This window comes from Eulemur rufifrons, chromosome 29 (genome assembly GCF_041146395.1).
Source record: "Eulemur rufifrons isolate Redbay chromosome 29, OSU_ERuf_1, whole genome shotgun sequence".
Taxonomy (NCBI): domain Eukaryota; kingdom Metazoa; phylum Chordata; class Mammalia; order Primates; family Lemuridae; genus Eulemur; species Eulemur rufifrons.
The window spans coordinates 62,941,612-62,964,624 of record NC_091011.1 but is presented as its reverse complement, the minus strand read 5'-3'; the positions used below and the strand labels follow the sequence as shown (position 1 = coordinate 62,964,624).

Below are 23,013 nucleotides of genomic sequence, written 5' to 3'. Positions count from 1 at the left end.
AAAAAAAGACTCAGAACCCTCTGTATGTACAAAAGTAGCATGTTGGTAATTATCCTAAAGAGAAAAGATACAAATGTGTTTGTATTTTCTAGAATTTAAAAATAGACCCTTTTTGTGTCTACAGATTATGTTCTGCTTATGATAAATATATGCACAGAAGCAAGAGTCTTAGAAGCATAGAAGTCTTAGAAGCTTAGAAGCACTGTGTCTAAGGGCAGTATACCCAGTATTATCCCAGTAAAGCAGTGGTTCTCCACTAGAGTGATTTTTGTCACCCAGGGGACATTTGACAATATCTGGAGGCATTTTGGATTGTCCTGACTGGGGAAGGGGGTTGCTAGTGGTATCTAGTCAATGGAGGCCAAGGATGCTGCTAAACATCCTGCAATGCACAGGACAGTCCCCATGTACCTCCCACAAGGAATTACCCAGCTCAAAATGTCAGTAATGCAAAGGTTGAGGAACCTAACTTTAAACTGCGGTGCAAAACGAGGGTATATTCTCTTTTTCTTACATACTGACATAAACATACCCCTTATCTAACATTCAAGGAGTCTGATCAAAAAACAATGGCATGAGATTAACAGCCATATGGAGTTGACAGTAAGTAACTCTTTAGAAAACAAGCAAATCATTCATTCTTACAACTGTTACAGATACCCTTTATATAGCACCTGCTACTTGCTAGGCACATGCAGAGGCACATTTTGAAATATTACAGCAAAACCCTTCAAGTCATGTATTATTATTCCCATTTTATACATCCTAGAAATAATAATGCTCAAGATCATATAGCTGGTAAACCCAAACCTCATCGACTCAGAAGAGTCATGTCCACTATATCTTGCCACTGTTATTATTCATTTGTTACTTCCTTTACTAAATATTTATTTAGTACTTAGTAAGTAAGTAAGTAGGGCCATATAACAGACTCTGGAGCCAAACTACCTGTATATGAATCCCATCTCAGCTGTTTAACCAGCTATATGACCTCAAACAAGTTCATAAGCTTTCTGTTGCCCTTGTTTCTGCATCTGTAAAATGGTGTGGCAAACCTAAAAATGGTAATAAATTTCAATTATAGGTTAGATTTAGATTACTAAGGGAGAGCTGAAAAAAAAAAAAAGTGAGATGAAGGTCCACAAGTAAACCCCAAGGAAAAACACTTATATTTAGAGAGTAAAGGTGATACAAGAAAAAATAGGGAAGGAAGAAAATTGGGAGAGTACAATGTTACAAATCCTAAAGAGGAAGGGAATTTCTAAAGTCAAATGCTGTCCATAGGTTACATGGATGAGGATTTAACAGGCGTCAAACTGTAAGGACACTAAATTCATGTATGAATGGATTTGATTCATTGAGGGTAAGAGGAGGCGGTCTGTTTTCCCACAGCGTAGTGAAAATGTACTTGGTTGTTTTCTCTGTTCTCTTTTCTTTTCCCCAATGGGCTCATCTCATTGTGATTAAATATTGTGAAAACTGCCATAACAAAATAATTATCTTTAGTAAGAGTTATTAAATTTATTGATGATTATAAGAATACCATGAAATCAGGTCAATGTAACAAACCTAAAATTCTTAATATTCTTGATTCCAGGAAGGGAACAGATAGTTTTCTATAATTCTACATTTTTTTCCTCTCTTTTAGCAGGAACTGTCAAACATTTGTTGACCACTTCTCAAAATAAATACATTTTGCATTATGATTCCATACATAATACATAAACATTTATAAATAGATACACGTATTTAATCACATATAGAGAATGTGCATCTGTATACATTTCTATAATTGATACAAATGTTTCACAAAATAATACCATTATTTTGTCTGTGTACTCTAATATTTTCTATGCTAATCTATTACTTTTAAAAACATTCTGATAGTGACCCACTAAATTGAAGTTTTGATCCCCAATAGTCACAACTCATAGTTTGAGAAAGTCCATTCTGTAGTTTAAGACAGAGTGCCATCACTTCGATGATAAAAATCACTTGGAAAAGTTAAAAATAATTCCTCAAAGACTATAATTCAGTATGGGGTGGATTCTCTGATCTGTATTCTTAACACACAACAAAAATTATTCTTAATATTAGTCACTTTGGGCTGGGAGTTGGAGCCAGTGCAGGTAAAGTTGCCCTGATCTTAGGCTACAACCTTCACTCTGAGGTTTGCTCACCAGGACCAGTGCCATATGTAGATGGGTGTTGCGGGTTGCTGAGGCCTCACCAATTTTGCCATTGAGAATTGGATAAGAGAAGATTAGCAATAAGATCAAGGCCCTTCTGCAGTGGTCTTGTCAGTTGGTGGCTTAATTGCTCATGTTAACATACTCAATGAAAGTTTTGACTTTTCTTTCTAGTTGTCTTTTTGGCAGGGTACAGATGGGATCTCGCTATGTTGCCCTGGCAGGTCTCAACTCCTGGTTCAGGTGATCTTTCCGTTTCAGCCTCCCAAAGTGCTAGGATTATAGATGTGAACCACTGTGCCTGGCCATCTAGTTAAATCTTATAAAAAGCCATTATGACTTATTCAGTAAAAAACAAATAAAACCCTGTAATTTAAAGGAAAAAAAGGAAACCATGAGTTTCATAAAGTGGTAGAAAATTTATCAAATCACTTTGAATTAGAAGTAGAATGTTATGATGCATAAATGACTGCAGCCAAAGATGAAAAATCTGATTTTATTTGATAAAGAAAATATTAAATGTACTTTTTTACTCTAAAAAATATAGATATAGACATACAGTCTTTTCTTGTCTACCTTGTTGAGATTTTATCCAAAATTAAATATGATTTGAGGCTTGAGGTTTATCGTTGCATTTTCTTTTTTTATTCATTCAAAAACATTGAGTGTCTACCATAAGCCAGGTATTCTTGGTATTCAGTGAAAGACACAGATAAAGTTCTTACCTTTGTAGACCCTTTATTATAGTGAGGAGGCCAGTGGTAACAAGTGCTATGATGGAAAACAGAGCACAGCAAGGGATAGAGAATGAGGGTGGAAGGGAAGTGCTATTTTATGTAGGCCTCCCCAGTCCAGAGACATTGAGCACGACTCTGAAGGAAGTGAAGGAGTGAGCCAAGCAGCCACCTGGGGCAAGTGTTCCAGGCACAAGAATAGAGACCCCAACTGGACATGCTTATACTGTTCACAGAACAGCCAGGAAGCCAGAGTGGCTGGAGCAGAGGAGCAGGCAGTGAGGTTGGAGAAGGGGCAGAGCAGGAGTTGGGTGGCGAACAGGACACACAGCGCCTCCATCGTTGCGTATTCTTAGCATTGTGTAATATGTAGTGAATGGCACAGTAAATATTGAGTATGCATTTAGGGTCATTTCATTATAACCACCATGGCCATAAGTTGCATTTAAACACCTTGGCCCAATAATTCTGATCCATTTTTTACTGAGATTATCTTGTGTGGATAGTGATTACATTGCCAAATTTATATATGGCAATGCCTCATTTCTCCCTTTTTGTGTGGGTTTGATGTTCTATATAAAGGAATATTCCAGATTGCTGAGGCTCCAATATTTTTGTAATTTTATCTATTTTAGGTAAATCTTTTTAAAATGTAGAAATACTTTCCTGCTTTGTAAAGAGCATGTGAAATATAATCTCCTTTCTCAGTTTCCTTTGGTAGTTGTTAATTTCTACCCATCCTGAAATGAAGGCATTCCTCAAGATGCTCTCTTCTCCTCCTATTTCATGTTTTCCCTAAATGGGAAAATTCACCCAGCTATAAAGTTTTCTGTATAAACCATCATATCTTAATCAAAGAGACAGTTTTCTTTCTTCCTTTCTGATCTTTATGCCTGTTTTTCCATGCCTTGCTTCACTGGCCAGGACCTCAAGTACAGTGTTGAATAGAACTGGTGAGAGTGGACCTCGTTTACTTGTTCCTGACCTGTGGGAAAGTATTCAATATTCTACTATTTTTAGTATAATATTAGCTATAGGTTATGTTGTTGGGTTTTTTTTTTTGTTTTTTTTTTTTGAGACAGAGTCTCACTCTGTCACCCAGGCTAGAGTGCCCTGGTGTCAGCCTAGCTCACAGCAACCTCAAACTCCTGGGCTTAAGCGATCCTCCTGCCTCAGCCTCCCGAGTAGCTGGAACAGGCATGCACCACCATGCCCGGCTAATTTTTTCTATATATATTTTTAGTTGGCCAGATAATTTCTTTCTATTTTTAGTAGAGACGGGGTCTCGCTCTTGCTCAGGCTGGTCTTGAACTCCTGAGCTCAAACAATCTGCCCGCCTTGGCCTCCCAGAGTGCTAGGATTACAGGCGTGAGCCACGTGCCTCAGTTCACTTCTTTAAGCCTTAGTTGCCAGCCACATTTAGTTTGCTCTGCACATACATGATTGATGAGTTAGCTGAAGACTAGTGCTGAGTTTAAACGTAAAATTAGGTATTCTTCTTCTTGGCTCCCTCCTTCTGAGGTTCCCCTCTCACTCTCCAGAAGCTTCCTCTGTTCCTTCCCCCACTCAGAGTTTAGCTACTCAGCCTGGCTGTTACCATGACTGTAGTCACCCTTAGAGTAAAGCCACTAAAAATGGCTTTTGGTTGCATACTGTATGTTTCTATACCCCTCTAAAACTATCTGCTTTTTTTTTCTGTTTCCAGAGCTCTCCAGTAGGTTGTTTGTTTTTGGTATTTTTTTTATAGTTATTTGTAGAAGGATCTGTGAGTAGAGACTCATTCCTTCATACCAGAAGTTAAAAAGCCTGCTCTTCCTTCTTAAAATCTTCTTTTCTACTTCTTTCCACCATACTCTAAGGTCTCATCCTACTTTTCTGCCCAATGGCATTGTATAACCAAAAGTCACTGGAGTCAGATACACCTAGAAAATCCCAACTCTTCCACTTGCTCACTTATGGCTGTGGACAGTCTCCTTAATTTGACTTCAGTTTCCTCATCGGTAAATTATTTTAGCTTTTAACATCTATAAATTAGAGAATTTAATAATTTTTTTAAAGAAGGAATAATTTAGTTCTAGGTGGAATTCTTATATGTGAAGCATGTAGTACAGTGGCCAGCACATAATGTGTACTCGCTAAATGTTTTTACCCTTCTTAATCCTTCAAGGGCCCCTCTGCTTCTGCATGACCTTAAAGTGGCATTTGGTGTGTAGACACCACCCTCTGGGATCTCATGGACTCTTTGGCATCATCTCCCATCTTAAAAGCTAGTGAACATCAAATCTAGTCAAAATGTCTCAGGAACTGCAAGTTTAAATATGTTAGTACCTACTGGATGGCCCATGTGGGTTTCTCGTAGGCACTTCAAACTCATGTCCCAAACAGAACTCTTTCTTCCTTTCTTTCCTCCATCCCCAAATCAACTTCTGCGTCAGCATTTTAACATTCAGCTAATGATATCATTAAACTATTGAAGACAAATCTCTAAGTGTGCCATTAAATTCTTCCACTGCATGCATCTCAGATCTATTAATAATTACCAAGTCCTGCTGTTCTCCAACCTGTGTCCTTGTCTCTATTCCTACTGCCTCTACTTGGTTCAGTCACTTGTTTTGCGTATATACTACTACTGCAGCCTCATAATTATCCTCCTCTCTTTGGTATAATTTATCTAGTCTCCTATCCAACATGAGTTTTCCTAACTTCAAATCTTTAACTACGTTTTTTTCCATTTCTTAAAACCCATCATTGGTTTCCTGGTCCTTTCAGGATAAATGCCCAGCTCCTGGGCAGCCTACACAGAGTACGTCTCCTGCTGCCTCTCTCTCCGACGTGGGCAGACACTTATGTTCTGTGTGTACTGGACGCTCTGCAGTTCCCCACACGCCTCAGCTTCCCGACATTCCTATGCCTGTTAACAGGTGCACTCTTAGCCCCACCCTTCTTCATCTCCTTTTTACCTGTTTGTCCTTTCAAATTCGGTTCTAGCAGTACCTTTTGTCTTTCAGATCCTCTCAGTGTAAGTCAGAGATCTTTCCATGATCCCACAGCACTGTTAGCAGTTATTAATATATTGCATGTTGACCATCCCAAATCTGAAAATACAAAATCCAAAATGCTCAAAAATCTGAAACTTTTTGAGGGCTGACATATGCTCAAAGGAAATGCTCCTTGAAACATTTTGGATTTTGGATTTTTAGATTTGGGATGTTCAACCAGTATAATACAAATATTCTAAAGTCCAAAAAAAATCTGAAATCTCAAACACTCCTGGTCTCGAGAATTTCCAATAAAAGATACTCAACCTGTATAACTTTTTATCTGTTGTCGTTAGACTGTGAATTCTTGTATGGAGGGCAAACTATGTACATTCAATCCTGTATATAGTATGTTTATTTTTATGAGAGATGAAGGGCTACAGATTAGGAATTTAATGAATAAGGGTCTGATTTAACTTTTCCTCATTGATTTTGATCATTTGTATGAGCCAAAGCCATCTAACTTCATTATATGTAATCATCATTGAAGCATATGTAATATATTTAAATTTTTGATTTTGAGTGTTTTGAGCCTCAGTCATTATTTTCACACTAAAGCCCATAACTAAGGCCTAGGGTTTTACATAAAGTAACCAGTGACTATATCTCACTGTAGAACAGTTTTTCAACCTTAGCAATATTGAGATTTTGGGATGGGAAATTGTTGTGGGGGGCTGTCCTGTGTGACATAGGATGTTTAGCAGCATCTCTGTCCTCTGCCCATTTGATGCTAAGAGCAAACTTTCGTCCGTCTCCCCAGTCGTGACAATGAAAAATGTCTCCACACGTGCCTCATGTTCCCTGGGGAGCAAAACGGCCCACAGTTGAGAATCACTGCTGTAGATACTCAGAAACCTAACTCATGAAATGCCTGCCTGTTCTGCCCTGTAAGAATCACTGTTGTGTTTATTATATTCACTCTAGTTAAAAGCATGTGATGTTGTTCCAGTTTTTACAGAATTACTTTCGGTCTTGCGTCACTCTTTTGAGAAACTTAAATGTGTTCATTTGACCTTTACTTCATAAGTGAAACGACTCCTCTCTCCTCACATATGTCCTCCTTTCTACATGGGCTCATTTAACCACTAAACGTTTTGAAAAAATGAAAGGAGTGGGGGTGTTGAAATTTTTTAGTGCCATGTTCCACATATTTTAAGCTTTAAAAATCATTACTGACAGCGGTTACAGAGTGAAGCAACTTCTGTTGAGTTAACTATGTATAGTCTACATTTGATATAATATGAAAACTGTTCGTCACCATGTTTCTCACATCTCAGATGTCTTTGTGTTGGTTTTCCTTAATTTTGCCTTTCCTTCCTTTTTTGTTTTTTTCTTTTCAGGGGATCCATGCTCTTATGGAAAATGCTGTGCAACCCTTACTGACTTCAGTGGGAGACGCTATAGAGGCCATCATCATCACCATGCATCAGGAAGATTTTTCTGGGTGATAACATTTAACCCAATTTTCACTAACTTTTACTGCCTTTGTTTTTCATTCCCTCCTACCATATAGGGCCTTCTTCCTTTTGTGATGCTGTTAGTTTCCAGCCCTCTCTTGCTTTATCCATTGTGAGCGCCATTAACAAATTAAAATTTTTCAGTTCTGGTTTTCATCATTTCGTTCCTCTCATTGAAACACAGAATGAGTGTGGGACTCAGGTTGGCACTTCAGGCCTTTGGATAGTCTGTGCCATCTTCCCTTTCTAATCTTACATTTTTCCTTTCTTCTCACAAATCCCTTCAACTTCAGGCTGTTTGTCACCCCCTGGCATGGGTAGGGATGGTATTCCTTGTGTGAAATGCCCTGCCTCTGTCACTGTGTTAGTCCAAATCCTGCTCTGGCTTTGAGGGCAAGCTCCTGCCCTGCCCTCTCCAAGACTGATTTTCCTTCCTCAGAGTTTCTGTGCCGGTCTAATCTGATCATACCACACCTAGCCACAAACACTGTGGGGTTATCCCATGGGTGTTTCATATGTGTATTGCTCATCTATATCATATGTATTGTGAGAATAACTAATTATAATTCCTAACCCAATATTTACTAAAATCTTTTAAAATAGAGTAAAATGGTTTTGGTTCAGTGTATTAGGAAACTATCTGTGGGGGATTTGAAATAGTTATTTGCACATGCTTAGAGTGATTTTTTAAAAACTTAACTACATTCTAGAGCTAAACATTCAAATATTAATATGTAGATATGTATTTTATATTCCTGGGCTCATAGTTAGTTGCTATTTTTGAACTATCCTGTTTCTCATTATATTCACATTGTTTGACAGAGTATCTACTTTATGAAATTTCCAGCCACTAGCTTAGCTATTTGTAGAAAAATACTCATGATTTCACTGTCCTCTAATTTTTCGAAGTATTTATCATTTCATTTACATAATATCTTTTGAAATGTCAAAAGATCAGTCTTTATTTTTAATAACAATATGAAGCAAAGAAGAGTAAAGTGAATTCTATCAAAAAATGCTATATTTGGAACCCAATAGGAGATAGGAATATAAAATGTCTGATTATCTATATTTGGGAGGAAATGGATATTGTTCAAAAGTGAGCTGAAATGTCCCAGTTAGAGCAATCATGAATGCTTCTGAAAATGATTGAATTTTTGAAGGCATATTCTATAATAGGAGTAGTCAGAAACTTTGGGAATTTAATTGTGAGCCATGACTAGTGCCTACAGATAACACATTAGACATTAACAGCTAAAAGTTAGTTTCCCAAATAGGTATGTTTTTACTAGTTTGCTTAAATACTAGTGAGCCAGATTGATTCTTTAACTGATGGGTTGCCGTGAGCGTGAAGGATTATTAATGTTTTAAGGTGCGTAACATTGTCCTTATATTTTTGCCCTAAATGGCTTTTGGTGATTCCATTTCAGCTTAGGATGTATACAGCAGCCATTTGAGAGTCCAGTGAAAATCGTTCTCCACACGTAGCAGTATAGGAGTGTGGAGCACTTTTGGTTTTATTTAAAGTATTGCCCCCAGGGCAGTAATTTTCTCACTTTCTAGAATAGTGTTATTAGTAATTCTGTCATGTCCTTTTATATATGTATGACCTATATGAAATATAAGGTGAATTTGGATGAAACTATTCAAGAAGTAGGAATCACCTTTATATTAGGGCCAGCCCCCAGGGGTAGTAGTTTGGAGAATAACAGTGAATACCTGTCCCTTCAAGCCCTCCACACTTGCTTTTAGGTAAAAGGAATAAATCAAGTTTACCTTCTAGGCCAACCTTATATTAGTATGGGTACAGAATCCCGTGCTATTTAAAAAGTAATCCTCAACATGCGTTCTTAGTATTTGAAATTTATTTTACAGGACCAATATTTTTCTTTCCAAATTAGATAAAACTTAAAATGTAAATGTCTGATTGACATAGCACACTGATTAAAATTATTTCATTTAATGCAAAATGACTCATGTCTGATTAGAGTTTTGGGGGCGGGGAGGGAGGCAGTAAAAGGAGGACTATAGATCCTTAAAGTGATGGATCAGTACACCTGAGGGAGGGGAGAACACACGTACAAAAGACTGGTGACATAAAGATGAACATCTGCCACTTCTCAGTTGGGCATGTGTTTAATCTTTCTGTCTTCACCTTCTTCATGCAGGCTGTCATTATCAAGACCCTTAAATTTCTGCACAAGTCACTACTGAGCTTTATTAGTTGAGAACCTCTTAGTAAAGCCTTTGGTAAAATTGAGAAAACTGAGAGCTATTGCAGTAGCCAAGCAAGTTTGTATTCTGGTAAATTTAAATCAAACATCTTATCCGCAAAGAGATTTGGTAATACATATTGCCAAATTTTGTATAATAGGTTGTTTTATTTTACTTATATTGACATATACTTATGCAACTTGTTTCTGTATGTTATTTTCGACTCCTCAATGAAATCATTTCAAATGACTAGATTAAAATTCTTGAGATAACACTACAGAGTAGTTCCAACATATTCTGCTTTTGATTAAGTGTAAGAAGGTGTGAAAGACCAACTATATGCTGCCTACAAGAGACTCACCTCACCTATATAGGTGCACACAGACTGAAAGTCAGGGGTGGAAAAAGATATTCTATGCAAATGGAAGGCATAGAATGCAGAGGTACTGAAACTTATATCAGACAAACTAGACTTTAAGTCAAAAACTGTAAAATAAAGTGAAGAAGGTCATTTTATAATGATAAAGGGGTCACTTCATCAAGAGGATATAAAAATTATAAATACATATGTTCCCAATATCAGAGCACCTAAATGTGTAAAGCAAATATTAAAGCATATAAAGGGAGAGAGAAATCTCGATACAATAACAGCATGAACTTCAGTACCACACTTTCAAAAACTGACAGGTCATCCAGACAGAAAACTAATAAAGAGCATTGGATGTGAACTACACTTTAGACTAAATGGACCTCACAGACATAAATAGAACATTCTACCCAACAGCAAGAAAATACATGTCTTTTACACAAAACTTTCTTTAGGATATTTCATATGTTGGGCCAAAAACCAAGTCTGAACAAATTTAAGAGAACTGCAATCATACCAAGTATCTTTTCTGATCACGATAGCGTAAAACTAGACATCAATAATAGGAGAAATCTTGGAAAATTCACAAATATGTGGAAGTTAAGCAACATGCTCCTGAACAACCAGTGAGTCAAGGAAGAAATCAAAAGCAGAATAAAAAAATATCCTCAGAAAAGTAAAAATGGGAACACAACATACTAAAATCTATGGTATGTAGCAAAAGCAGTTCTACGAGAAATTTATAGCATGAAATGTTTATATCAAAAAAGAAGAAACATCTCAAATAAACAACCTGATGTTACGCCTCGAGGAACTATAAGAAAAGAAAAAACTAGGCCCAAAGTTAGCAGAAGGAAAAGAATAACAAAGATCAGAGCAGAAAAAAATAAAAAAGACTAATGTTTTTTAATAAAAACATTAGAAAAATCAACTAAACCAAGAGTTGGTTTTTTGAAAAGACAGACAAAATTGCAAACCCTTAGCTAGACTAATGAAGAAAGAGAGAAAACTCAAGATCAGAAATGAAAGAGGACACATTACAACTGATAACACAGAAATATAAAGGATCATAAGCGATTATTATGAACAATTATATGGCAAGAACTTCAGTAACCTAGAAAAAATGGATAAATTTCTAGACATGTACAACCTACCAACTCTGAATCAAAAAGAAATTGAAAATATGAACAAACTAACAATGAGTAAAGACATTGAATCAGTAATAAATAGTCTCCCATCAAAGAAAAGCCCAAGACCTGGTGGCTTCACAGATAAATTCTACCAAAGGTTTAAGGAAAAACTAATGGCAATCCTTCTCAAACCCTTCTGAAAAACTCAGAGAGCAGGGAATTCTTCTGAACTCTTTTTACAAGGCAAGCATTACTCTGATGTCAAAGCCACACAAGGTCATTGCAAGAAAAGAAAATTACAGGCCAATATCCCTGATGGAATATAGATGCAAAAACCTTCAACAGAATACTAGCAAACCCAATTCAACATCACATGAAAAGAATCATTCACCACCAGCAAGTGGGATTTATCCCTGGGATGCAAGGATGGGTAGACATATGCAAATTTATAAATGTGACATATTATAATAACAGGATGAAAGACAAAAACTACATGATCATTTCATTAGATGCAGAAAAAGCATTTGACAAAATGAAACACCCTCTTATAATAAAAACTCTCAGCAAATTAGTTATAGAAGGAATGTACCTCAACATAATAAAGGTCATATATGACAAGCCCATACCTAACATACTAAATGGTGATAAATTGAAAACTTTTCCTCTGAGATCAAGAATAAGACAAGGACGCCCACTCTCTCTCACCACTTCTATTCAGTATAGTACTGGAGGTCCTCGCCAGAGCAAGCAAGAGAAAGAAAGAATAGACAACCAAATAGGAAAGGAAGTAGTGAAATTGTCACTGTTTACTGATGACATGATGATATAGATATAAAACCCTGAAAACTCCTCCAAAAAACTGTTAGAACTAATAAAGGAATACAGCAAAGTTACAGGATACAAAATTAACACTAAATCTATAACTAACAGTGAACTATCTGAAAAAGAAATGAAGAAAACAGTCCCACTTAAAGTAGCTACAAAAAACGAAATATCTAGGAATAAATTTAACCAAGGAAGTGAAAGATTTGTACACTGGAAATTATCAAACAATGATGAAAGAAATCTATGAAGACAAATAAATTGAAAGATATTCCATGTTCATAGATTGAAAGAATTAATATTGTTAAAATGTCCATACTTTCTGATTCAAGCACAAGAGACAAGAAAAAGAAGGAAAGAAAGTCTATATTACACAAAGTGATCTATAGATTCAGTTCAATCCCTATGAAAAAAATTCTAATGTCATTTTTCACAGAAATAGAAAAAAATCCTAAAATTCTTATGGAAACACAAAAATCCCCAAATACCCAAGGCAGTCTTAAGCTAAAAGAACAAATCTGGAGGCATCACACTACCAAATTTCAAACTATATTACAGAGCCATATAGTAATTAAAACAGCATATATTACAGGCATAAAAATAGAAACATTGACCAGTGGAACAGAACGGAGTGTCCAGAAATGAACTCACACATTTACGGTCAATTGATTTTCAACAAAGGTGCCAAGAACACACAATGGGAAAAGGACAGTCTCTTGAATAAAGAGCATTGGAAAAACTGGAAATCTATGTGCACAAAAATGAAAGTGGATTCTTATCTCACACCATATACAAAAATTAACTCAAAATTTGTTAAGTACTTAAACAAAACACCTGAAACTATAAAACTACTTGAAGAAAACAGGGAAAAATCTAGGCAATGGTTTTTGGATTTGACCCCAAAAGCTCAGGCAATAAGAGCAAAAATAGACAATACATTTATCTAAAAAGCTTCTGTACAGCAAAGGAAACAAATAACAGAGTGATGAAACAACATACAGATTGGAAAAAAAAAATTTGTAAGCCATACATCTGATATGGGGTTAATATCTAAAATATATAAGAAACTCAGCTCAATAATAAGAAAGCAAATTACCTGATTTCAAAATGGATTAAAAACCTGAGTAGACATTTCTCCAAAGATGACATATCAGTAGCCAACAGATACATGAAAAAATGTTCAAGATCACCAATCACTAGGGAAATGCAAATTAAAACCACAGTGAGATATCACCTCACATCTGTCAGAATGGCTATTATCAAAAAGATGAAAGATAACAAGTATTGGTGAGGATGTGTGGACAAGGGAACCCTTGCACAATGTGATGGGAATGTAATTAGGTAGCCATTATAGAAGACTGCATGGAAGTTCCTCAAAAAACAAAATATAGAATTACCATGTGATTCAGCAATCTCACTTCTGAGTATCTATCCCAAGGACTTAAAATTAGTATGTTGAAGAGACATATGCACTCCCATGTTCACTGCAATGTTACTTACAGTGGCCACGTTATGGAATCCATCTCAATGTCTGTCAACATTTCAATTGATGAATGGATAAAGAAAATGTAGTATATGTACACAATGGAATACTATTCAGCTTTCAAAAAAAGGGAAATTCCAGTAATTACAACAACGTAGATGAACCTAGAGAATATTCTACTAAGTAAAATAAGCCAGGCACAGAAAGACGAATACCACAAGATCTCACTTCTGTCTGGAATCTGAAATGATCATACCACAAGATCTCACTTCTGTCTGGAATCTGAAATGATCAATCTCAGTGATGGTTACCAGAGGCTGAGGGTTGCATGGAATGGGGAGATGGTAGTGAAAGGGTACAAAGTTGCTGCTAGGAGGAGTAAATATTAGTTAAGGTGACAGATATGTTAATTAGTTTGAGTCAGTCATTCCACACTGTATGCCTATATCATAACATTACTATGTACCCCATAATTATATATAATTATAATTCATCAAAAAATAAAAATAGTAAAAAGAAGATATGAAAGAGACTGGCACTTTTTTTTTTTTTTTTTTTTTTTTTTTTTTTGCAATCTAGCCTTTTGGAGTGATGAAACCTGAGTCAAGAGGCCATGCAGGAATCTGTATCTGGCAAAACCAAACCCCACGTGAACACTGCAGTCACTACTAAGGCTCCTGTGTTCCCAAGTGGCACTCTCCCCTGTGATGATACTGCAAACAGAAATGTTCCACTGTGGACCCCTCAATGGCCTTGCTATGGTTGGCACATTCTACCCCTGAATGAAATTCCCTCCTGCAGAAATGTAAACCTACTTTCTCTATTTCTGTTTCTGGAAGTGGAGGACCTCTGGTTAGCATCCTATTTATAGTGACCCTTGCTGTATTTGAAGATAATTAGATTTATCCCATGCTCTTGCTCTAGGCATTTTAGTCATATCTGCTGTTCTTTTCTAGACCATCACCAATTTCTCAACATCGTTCTCAGAAGGTGCAAACACTTAACTTGCTGTTTGAAAAAGATTCAGCATTATGTAGCCAGTGATCTCATTTATTAGGCAATATCAGGTGTTATCTAATTTTAGTATATCTCTTCTTTCCTATAAATATTTCACATTCTTTTAATATATTCTTTAAAGGGCAGTTATAAACATTTATAAATTATAAATAGAATTTCATGGAACATCAGCTGGTATCATCTGTTGATCCAAATTAAAGCCTTTCCAAACCTCATCATCTGGAGGAAAAAATTGCATACCATGTGTACTGTTACGTAACCAGTTCCACAATCAGAATTCTGCTATTGGACTGATCTGATTACATAGCACAAGAGCAGAGATATCTTTGCCAAGAATTTGTTTGGAGAAGGCAGCATTTTCTGCCATTGCAAAGAGTAAAATGCTATTTCAGGATCCATTATTGATGCATTCACTTACCAGGCAAAATATGTGAGTGGATGGAGAGTTGTGAGGCTGGGAGGGACCTTGAGGGGCCAGAGAGTGGCACTTGTATGATTCATTGAAAACAGACGGTTGTCTGTTTCATTCTTAATAAACTTTAGGTAAATAGATTCCAAAATTCCTTCGGTAATCTTCCTAGCATTTAAAACAGTCTTTGGAATATAATCTTGTTTTATGCCCAAAACTTACCAAAAAATACTTACCAAAAAATAAATGATGCCTTTTATATCATTAAGGTAAAAGTTGTGCAGGATTGAAATAGAAGGCATGGGATACAAAATCAAAGAGTGCAATTTAGTGCATTCGTGCTGAAAATGGCTGTTTTTTTCTTTTACAGGTCACTATCCAGCTCAGGAAAGCTCGATGTTCCTTGTTCTCTGTACATGAAGGAGCTACAAGGTTTCATTGCCAGAGTTATGAGTGACTATTTTAAACACTTTGAATGCTTAGATTTTGTCTTTGATAACACTGAAGCTATTGCCCAAAGAGCAATTGAACTTTTTATCCGCCACGCCAGTCTCATCAGACCTCTTGGTGAAGGTGGGAAAATGCGACTTGCTGCTGATTTTGCACAGGTAAATTGATGGCATTGCAACAAAGGGAAAATGTTTTAACCTCAATATTATCTATTAAATAAAAAAACTAAGTAGATATTCTTCAGTGTTTTTAGAGTTGCAGCATGAAGAAAAGTAAGCCCACTTAAATGAGGCCGGGCGCGGTGGCTCACGCCTGTAATCCTAGCACTCTGGGAGGCCGAGGCGGGTGGATCGCTCGAGGTCAGGAGTTCGACACTAGCCTGAGCAAGAGCGAGACCCCCATCTCTACTAAAAATAGAAAGAAATTATCTGGCCAACCAAAATATATATATAGAAAAAATTAGCTGGGCATGGTGGTGCATGCCTGTAGTCCCAGCTACTCGGGAGGCTGAGGCAGGAGGATTGCTTGAGCTCAGGAGTTTGAGGTTGCTGTGAGCTAGGCTGACGCCACAGCACTCACTCTAGCCTGGGCAACAGAGTGAGACTCTTGTCTCAAAAAAAAAAAAAAGAAAAAATAAGCCCACTTAAACCTAATTGGTAAATTAAAAAAAAAAAAAAGGATGAGTTTAAAGATACTTTTATACCAGGTATTTTTTTCTTTGTATTTAAACAAAATAATATGTGATATTTCAAGGTTATGGTGAAGTAGCTCATTCCTCAGTAAAGCAGCATTTCCCATTTTTACATAATACAGGACTTTCTCACTATTTTATTGCCCTATCAATAGGTCCGTATTGATAGTAGCAACTGATTGACCTTGCTGGACAATAGGGTGGGCAGTAAAGTAACCTTTCAAACAGTGGAAAGGGGGCTGCCTGCTGTCATGTCAAAACTCCAGTACGTCTGTAATCCTGTAGTGATTCCAAGACAGTGTTCTGATTCATTTAGATGCACTATGGACCAGGTAGATATGGAATCTGATTATTTGATCTCTCTCTATCAAGTAGAATACATTTTCTTATCTGCGGCTAGCCTTGAAATCATTCTAAACTTTCTGATGTGTGTGAGATAGAATGACATTAAAATAGCACAACATAATCAGCTCCTGCAGAAAGGTTTTTTTCCTTGTCCTTTAGATAGATTTTTTAAAGTCCTTCAGTAACATCAGAGGCAAATAAGAAACTTCCAAAACATACACTTTCATTAAAATATTCAGAAACAGAGATGATTCTTATTTATATAGTATGTCAAAGGTGCAATCATTTTTTAAGCCTTTCAAAGCTGTTAGCTTTGCTAATCTAAACAGTTATTCAAATGGATTCTTTATAGTGATGTGCCGGATCCTCCCTGCTTATTAAGATAAATTTAATGTCAATATTTATTCTTGCATGTATCTGGGAGTGTGTCTTGGTTCATAATTTCTGCACCGAGGAAAGGACCTGGGCGGACTGCTTGCTCCAGGGTGATGGCAGTCAGGTGCCCCGTCGATACACTTACAAAAAAGGATCAGGTAACACAAACCTAAGGTTTCTGGAGTCTGGCTCTTTGCATGTTACTTGATGCAGCAATTAGTCACTTTCATCCCTAAATATTATGCCTGAGGGCACTAGACCACAAGAGAGCCTTCCTTTGCAAAATATGCCTTTAGTAGCCACAGCATGAAAACAGAAATTAAATGTTACCATTAACATGGCTCCTTTTACCTTTTCCATTTTTGTCAACTTCATTCCGTCCATTTTGCTTTGTTTCACAGGTAAACTCAGAAAGAATTATATGTAGTGTCTTACTTGTCCCTTACTAGGGTTACAGGCTGCTTGTTGAAATGAAAATCCAATGATGTACTAGGACCTGCTCTTATTTGTTAAAAAACATTGTAAACTATACTCAGATGGGTCTGTGTTCTCCTTGTCCCCCTTTCCTCCTCAGTTTTGTTTTTCTTTTCCTACGCTCTTTCCCTAGGCTCCCTCCCCCACCAGCTTATTTGCATTCTGCTCCAGCTGGTTCTTGAGTCACTTTCCTGGAGGCAGCACTTCAAGTCCAATTAGAGTGGCAGCCGAGCAGGAGATGGCCAAAACAAGAGTGCTGTAGGAGAGAGGCTTGTTGTTTTTGTTTTTTGTTTTAATGATATGTTCCCTATGAGTCTTGGAAGAGGGACAGTATTGTCCTTTAACCCTTGCTACTGCAGCTAGCACCTGCTCAAAATGCATAGCATCCAGTGCGGGGTGAGCTTCCACCTTCCAAAAACTGCATTGTTCAAAATTTTATTTGCCATTCCTTTTTTAAGACATGTTGCCCAATGAGCCAGACTCTTCCTGGGTCCCTTTCCTTAAGATCAATGAAACTCACTGGTCGTTATTACTAAGCTATGCTCAAAGGCCTCCTCTCTTTTCTATATCTGAAATGTAGAAAAAGTATCTACACACACAGCATTTACTCAGCGTTAAGAGTGTATCTTCTAGCCCTGCATTGACATTTGGTTGCTGCAGGCGTGTGGCATTGAGAAGCAGATTCCTTTGTTCACCCTTTACAGTGTGTCCCAGTTTCCAAACATCCTGCCATTCACCTTGGGATGGCTCCAGTCCTGTGGGTCATGGGCAAGGGAAGACAGGTAGAAGTACTATTACAGTTAATCATATTTCTGATCAGTAACTTTGGCAAATGTCCAGCTGTTATATCCTGATCATCTCTACCCATTTTTTTATAATTAAATTTTAAATTTGGGGGATTTATTTCATTTGGATTGGTTTCTTGCCACAACTGCAATTACATATTGTTGCACCTCAGTTTTTGGCATCACATTTAGTTTGAAGTGTTTTTAGGGGGTCGGTCAGAACACTTGAATAGTATTACCCTCACATTTGTGTTCATGACAGGCGTCAACTACGAACTAGAAGCCTTATTAGAAGTTCTATCAATTTGTATTCAAAATTAAACAAGCCATTGCGGTCACTGGAATGAAGAATATATAGATACACTATGGCTTTGGAAAGTGTTCTTGTGATGAAAGTGGCCGCTATTCTGGCATAATGAACAGGGAGAGAAAGAGCTCAAGAAAGGACTAATAGAGCAGGTTTGGGAACGCTGTTTATTTGGCATAAAGTCCAACTGCAAAGGAAGATAATGGTATGTTTTAAGGATTTCTTTAAGAACCTGACCATTCCCACTGGCACCGGTGCAGAGAAAGACAACGTAGTTGCAGGGTGCCATCTGGAGGGCCCACGGTGAGGGAAGTACCCCACACGCAGCCCCCTTAGGAATCCAGGTCACGGGCATGAGGTGGTTTCCTACAGGTAATTAGTTCCCTCCTGTGACCACATGGTCTTGGTTTCCACACTAATCACATGGCACTTCTGAAAGCACTAGGCTCGGCCAGGGCCGGGCTTCTGCTGGCCGTGAACCTCGCTGCGGACTGGCCACGCTGCGCCCTGCAGCACACGCTCCCTCCGCCCCTCAGTTTCTTTCCTTCCTTGAGGGAAAGGATGACTATTGAACTCAGTATTAAATTATTTAGTGGTGCTTCTAGCAGTTTCTATTTGATCTCCCAGTGCCCTTTAAGTGTACATTTATATATATTTTATTTTGTGTCTGAAAATATAAATTTAGAAAACAAGATAATCAAAATTCTAATTTCTGTTTTAATTCCTATTACCTTTTCTTCTGAGCGTTGTCCGGGCAGAAGTGCCCTAGGAATATCCAAAGATGCCCCGTGGTTAACCAAATGTCTGGTGGGTAAAGAGCAGCTCTGTAATTAGTTCACCATGCCTGCAGCTGAGCACTCCCGCCCTGCAAACAGGAGGGCTAGAAAGAAGCAGTTGTACATGCCATTTTGTATCCACAGCTAATTGCAGAGTCACCTCCTCTAAAAGGAACACTCCTGCCCTTTAAAATGTAGACATTAATGGAATTCTGGCAAAAGAAAATGATTTTCAATACCCTAGAGGTCTTTTATGGAAGAAAATTATTTTAAACATTTAACATTTAGAAATTGTCCTATGGCACAGAAATCTTTTGCATTACTGTAGATTTTATAGCCATTTGAGGTCATTATTTTCCCATGTAGGAACTTTTTCCTAGCCATTTATTTGTTTTAATATTTAGTCCCACTCAAGTGCTAAGGTAGATGTTGTTTGGTTTGATTTTGAAGACAGTGAACCCACTAGGATAATTGAGAAAAAAATGGACAAAAACATTTCTTGAAAAATACATCAATTGTAGTGTGTAAAAAACCATTTTATATATACAGTTAGGTATATGAATGGAGTTACCAAATCGAAGATACACGATAATGACATTTTTCCTTTGTACTCATTGTAAAGTAAATGATACATTCTGAAAGAAACCAGAAACTCCCACCCAGTGAATAAACAAAACAGGTCCCAAGGAACAGCCCATCACCCACTGTCTTTTGTGGTAAGAACATTGGCTCACAGCTGTTCTGTTTTTGCACTGTTGGCAAGAATCCTGACTTTTTCTTCTTTAGATTTTTTAAATTTTTATTTATTCTGTATTTTAGAGACCTCACCATGTGAGGTTTCCCTCTGGGACACAGAGTGTACACTTTGTGTCTTCTTTACATTAAGAGAGAGATTAACCTGGCCCCTGTTCGTCCTCAAGACTGTCTCAGGGAAGCTGTCCTCCAAGTCTCTCTTGACACTCAGGTCATACATTTGATATAGCACTTATCATTTTGCTCAATAATAATCATGTGTCCATTATATGCAGACATACATACCTTTCTTATGATTTTATTGAATCATATTATTTGAATAAATAAATATCCCCTTCTTCATTAAATTTGAGAACTTAGTGAAGGCAAGACACTCTAATTCATCACCTTATCCTCGTGTCTAGCTTGGTGCCCAGCAATAAGGGAGTCAAAATGTTTCTCGAATGATTGATTAGGTCTCTGGTCTACCCGTAACAAGGAGATTTTGCACAATATTTTATAAGGATGGCCAGCAGGACAGAACACCTCACTTCATGTATTTTTCTTGAAGAAAGATACTGTACTACCAGGGAGCAGCCCATTCTCAGTCATTTTCTAAACTGTTCTTTACCAGGGTGCTATTCATAGTGAGAGTGGAGAAACAGTTTGTCATCCAAGTAGCACACATGCAAAAAGTTTGCCTATGCACTTGATAAAGAACAGGTAGCCTAATTAGTGACAAGTAGAATTTCCAGTCAAAGGAGGAAAGTAAAGAGAACTGAAACTATTATTTGCTAAATTCTTAAGTCAGGGAGCAGATTAATTTACTAATAATGAAAAGAAAAATTTTTTGAATATGTATAATAATTACTGACATTTAATAAGCACTTATTATATGCCACGCATATAAGTCTTTATGGAAGTACCTATTTTGCCTCATTCTATTAAGTATTATTATTTCCATTTTACAGATGAGAGACCTGAGGCTTCAAAAGGTTGTCCAGGGTCACACAACTAGTAACTGGAGATTTGGAATTCTGACACAGATGTGCTACTCGAAGTTCCAGAGTTAGTGCTTGTAACCACTTGGGCCACACTCACTGATATAATAAAAACTGTCATCATTTATATTGAATATGAAAAGACCTGTAATGCCTACTTAAAATAGAGGCACACAGTCCTGAAAAATCTTCCTTTTCCTGATTGGAAATCTCCTGATGGAGAAATCATCTAAACTTTCTCCTCCTATTAATAAAAAATGATTTTCTGTTTTCATGAAGGAATTATCTCATCTTGGGCCCTTTTAGTAAATAAATGTGAAAATTATCTAAGTTTCTGCCATTTAATAAATTTAATTGGTTTTCTAAACTTGCTTTACAGTCCAGATAATATTAAGTTTACTACAAGGTACAACTTTTTGTGATCCAGGTATGTCCCAAATTTACCTTAGGATTCTGACATTAAAAGCTATCTTTTAATATTTAATATTTCAGATGGAGTTGGCTGTGGGTCCATTCTGCAGACGAGTTTCCAACTTAGGAAAGTCCTATCGAATGCTGAGGTCATTCAGGTGAGACTTAATTCTTTGATAGCATGTTCATATCTTATAGCAAATTCTTCCTTCCTGTTTTGGCAATTTCATACAATTCATCTAAGAAATTATTGTTCAAATCAGAAACCCATTATATGCAATGACTATGTGTGTATGTTTCTTTTTAAGTTATAATTCACAAGATTGAATTAGTAAATTATGCTCTTTCTAGGATTTTTTTTCTTTCCTTTCTTACAGAAATGTACTGAGTACTAATACAAGGTAGTTCATAGCTATATAGACATCTTTTTCTGAAATTTTCATTTATTCTTTTATTATTTTTAACCCAATCTTCTTCTAAAAAGAACCTAAATTACAGTTCAAGATAAGGATATAACAAAAATATTGAATGGAGCCAAGTGTGGTGACTCACGCCTATAATTGCAGCACTTTGGGAGGCCAAGGCAGGAGGATCGCTTGAGGCTAGGAGTTCAAGATCAGCCTGGGCAACATAGAGAGACCTTGTCTCTACACAAGTTAAAAAGTGAAAATAAAATTTTTTTAGAAAAACACTAATTAATGGAGTATTATAAAAACTGAATTCAGTGATGAAATACAGGGAATGACTATAAATGTAGTAGATAACTTAGCTTAATACAGTTGAGCACAAAATTTAGGATTGGGCTTCTTAGGAACCAGTTCAGAAAGAAAAACAGTGAGTTAATTCATATTCATGATCTAAGACTGCACTAGTTTAACAGAGAAAAGTCCTTTTCAGTGCTGACTGTTTAGACAGGCTTTTATCAATTCAGATGTTAAGGAACATTGAATAACTTAATGACTGGGGTCGTCAATAGCAGATTTTTAGAAGATAAGATGTTCATATGGCTGTTTACTCAATAAACCAGAACTTCCCAAAATTTTTTTACAACATGGCACACATAGGAAATATTTACATTCAAAAGGGTGACCAACTCAAGGGAGATCAACATAGTACTTATAATACTTATAACATTTTTCTCACCACAGCATACCAGATGGGAAGCCTTGATATAAACTACCCATAATATCCAAAGGCAAATTGGTCTTTGAAGATTTTTCTATAAAGATAAGGTAATATAGTCCTGGCTTGCAGCTTTCTAAAAACCAACTCAGTACTGGAAACTAGAGTAGTCAATAAACAGTCTGTCAACTTTAAATGATCGCTTTGCTCTCTTAGGTCATCAAGCTTTGATAGTAGAAAATTCAGGTGAAATAGAAGAATCCAATATTGTTGATTGAGGGGAAACCCTATACTTTACTTTGCTCATTTGTAACTAGCACAGGTGCTTTTTTCTTTTTTTAAATGCCAACACAAGAGCTGGAATTTTATTTTTTCCCAAATGAAAGATCACTGCCCGTTATACAGAAGTGGGTTTCAGGAGAACTTAAAGTAAGATCACAGGTGTTTTTAGGTACCTTCTTTGGATGAGCCTAAATCTTTTACAAAATATTTAAATATTTTGTTGAAGCTGTAGAATTCCACATTACCAACCAAACATGGATGAGTTATGAGGTCCTGTGGTTACCAAGCCAGCAGTTACCATAAAAGTAACCTTAATGAAACTTCTGTACTGTCATTGACTTTGAGTAAGATGATAACACAGCAATCCCAGCTGGGTAATGAGGTCGCCCTGGCTAACTGCGT

General features: G+C 36.8%; 1 protein-coding gene across 8 annotated transcripts in view; it reads left to right on the top strand.

Annotated features, from left to right (window-relative positions):
* Positions 1 to 23,013, top strand: part of COG5 (component of oligomeric golgi complex 5) — a 276,711-nt gene that overhangs the window by 236,028 nt on the left and 17,670 nt on the right. For 7 of the 8 annotated variants that reach the window (XM_069461710.1, XM_069461711.1, XM_069461709.1 and 4 more), the window contains 3 exons: positions 7,302 to 7,405; positions 15,231 to 15,468; positions 21,289 to 21,365. In XM_069461710.1, the coding sequence (XP_069317811.1) occupies positions 7,302 to 7,405; positions 15,231 to 15,468; positions 21,289 to 21,365 (419 nt within the window). The remainder of the gene's footprint in view (positions 1 to 7,301; positions 7,406 to 15,230; positions 15,469 to 21,288; positions 21,366 to 23,013) is intronic. The other variant, XM_069461708.1, reaches the window with a different exon arrangement.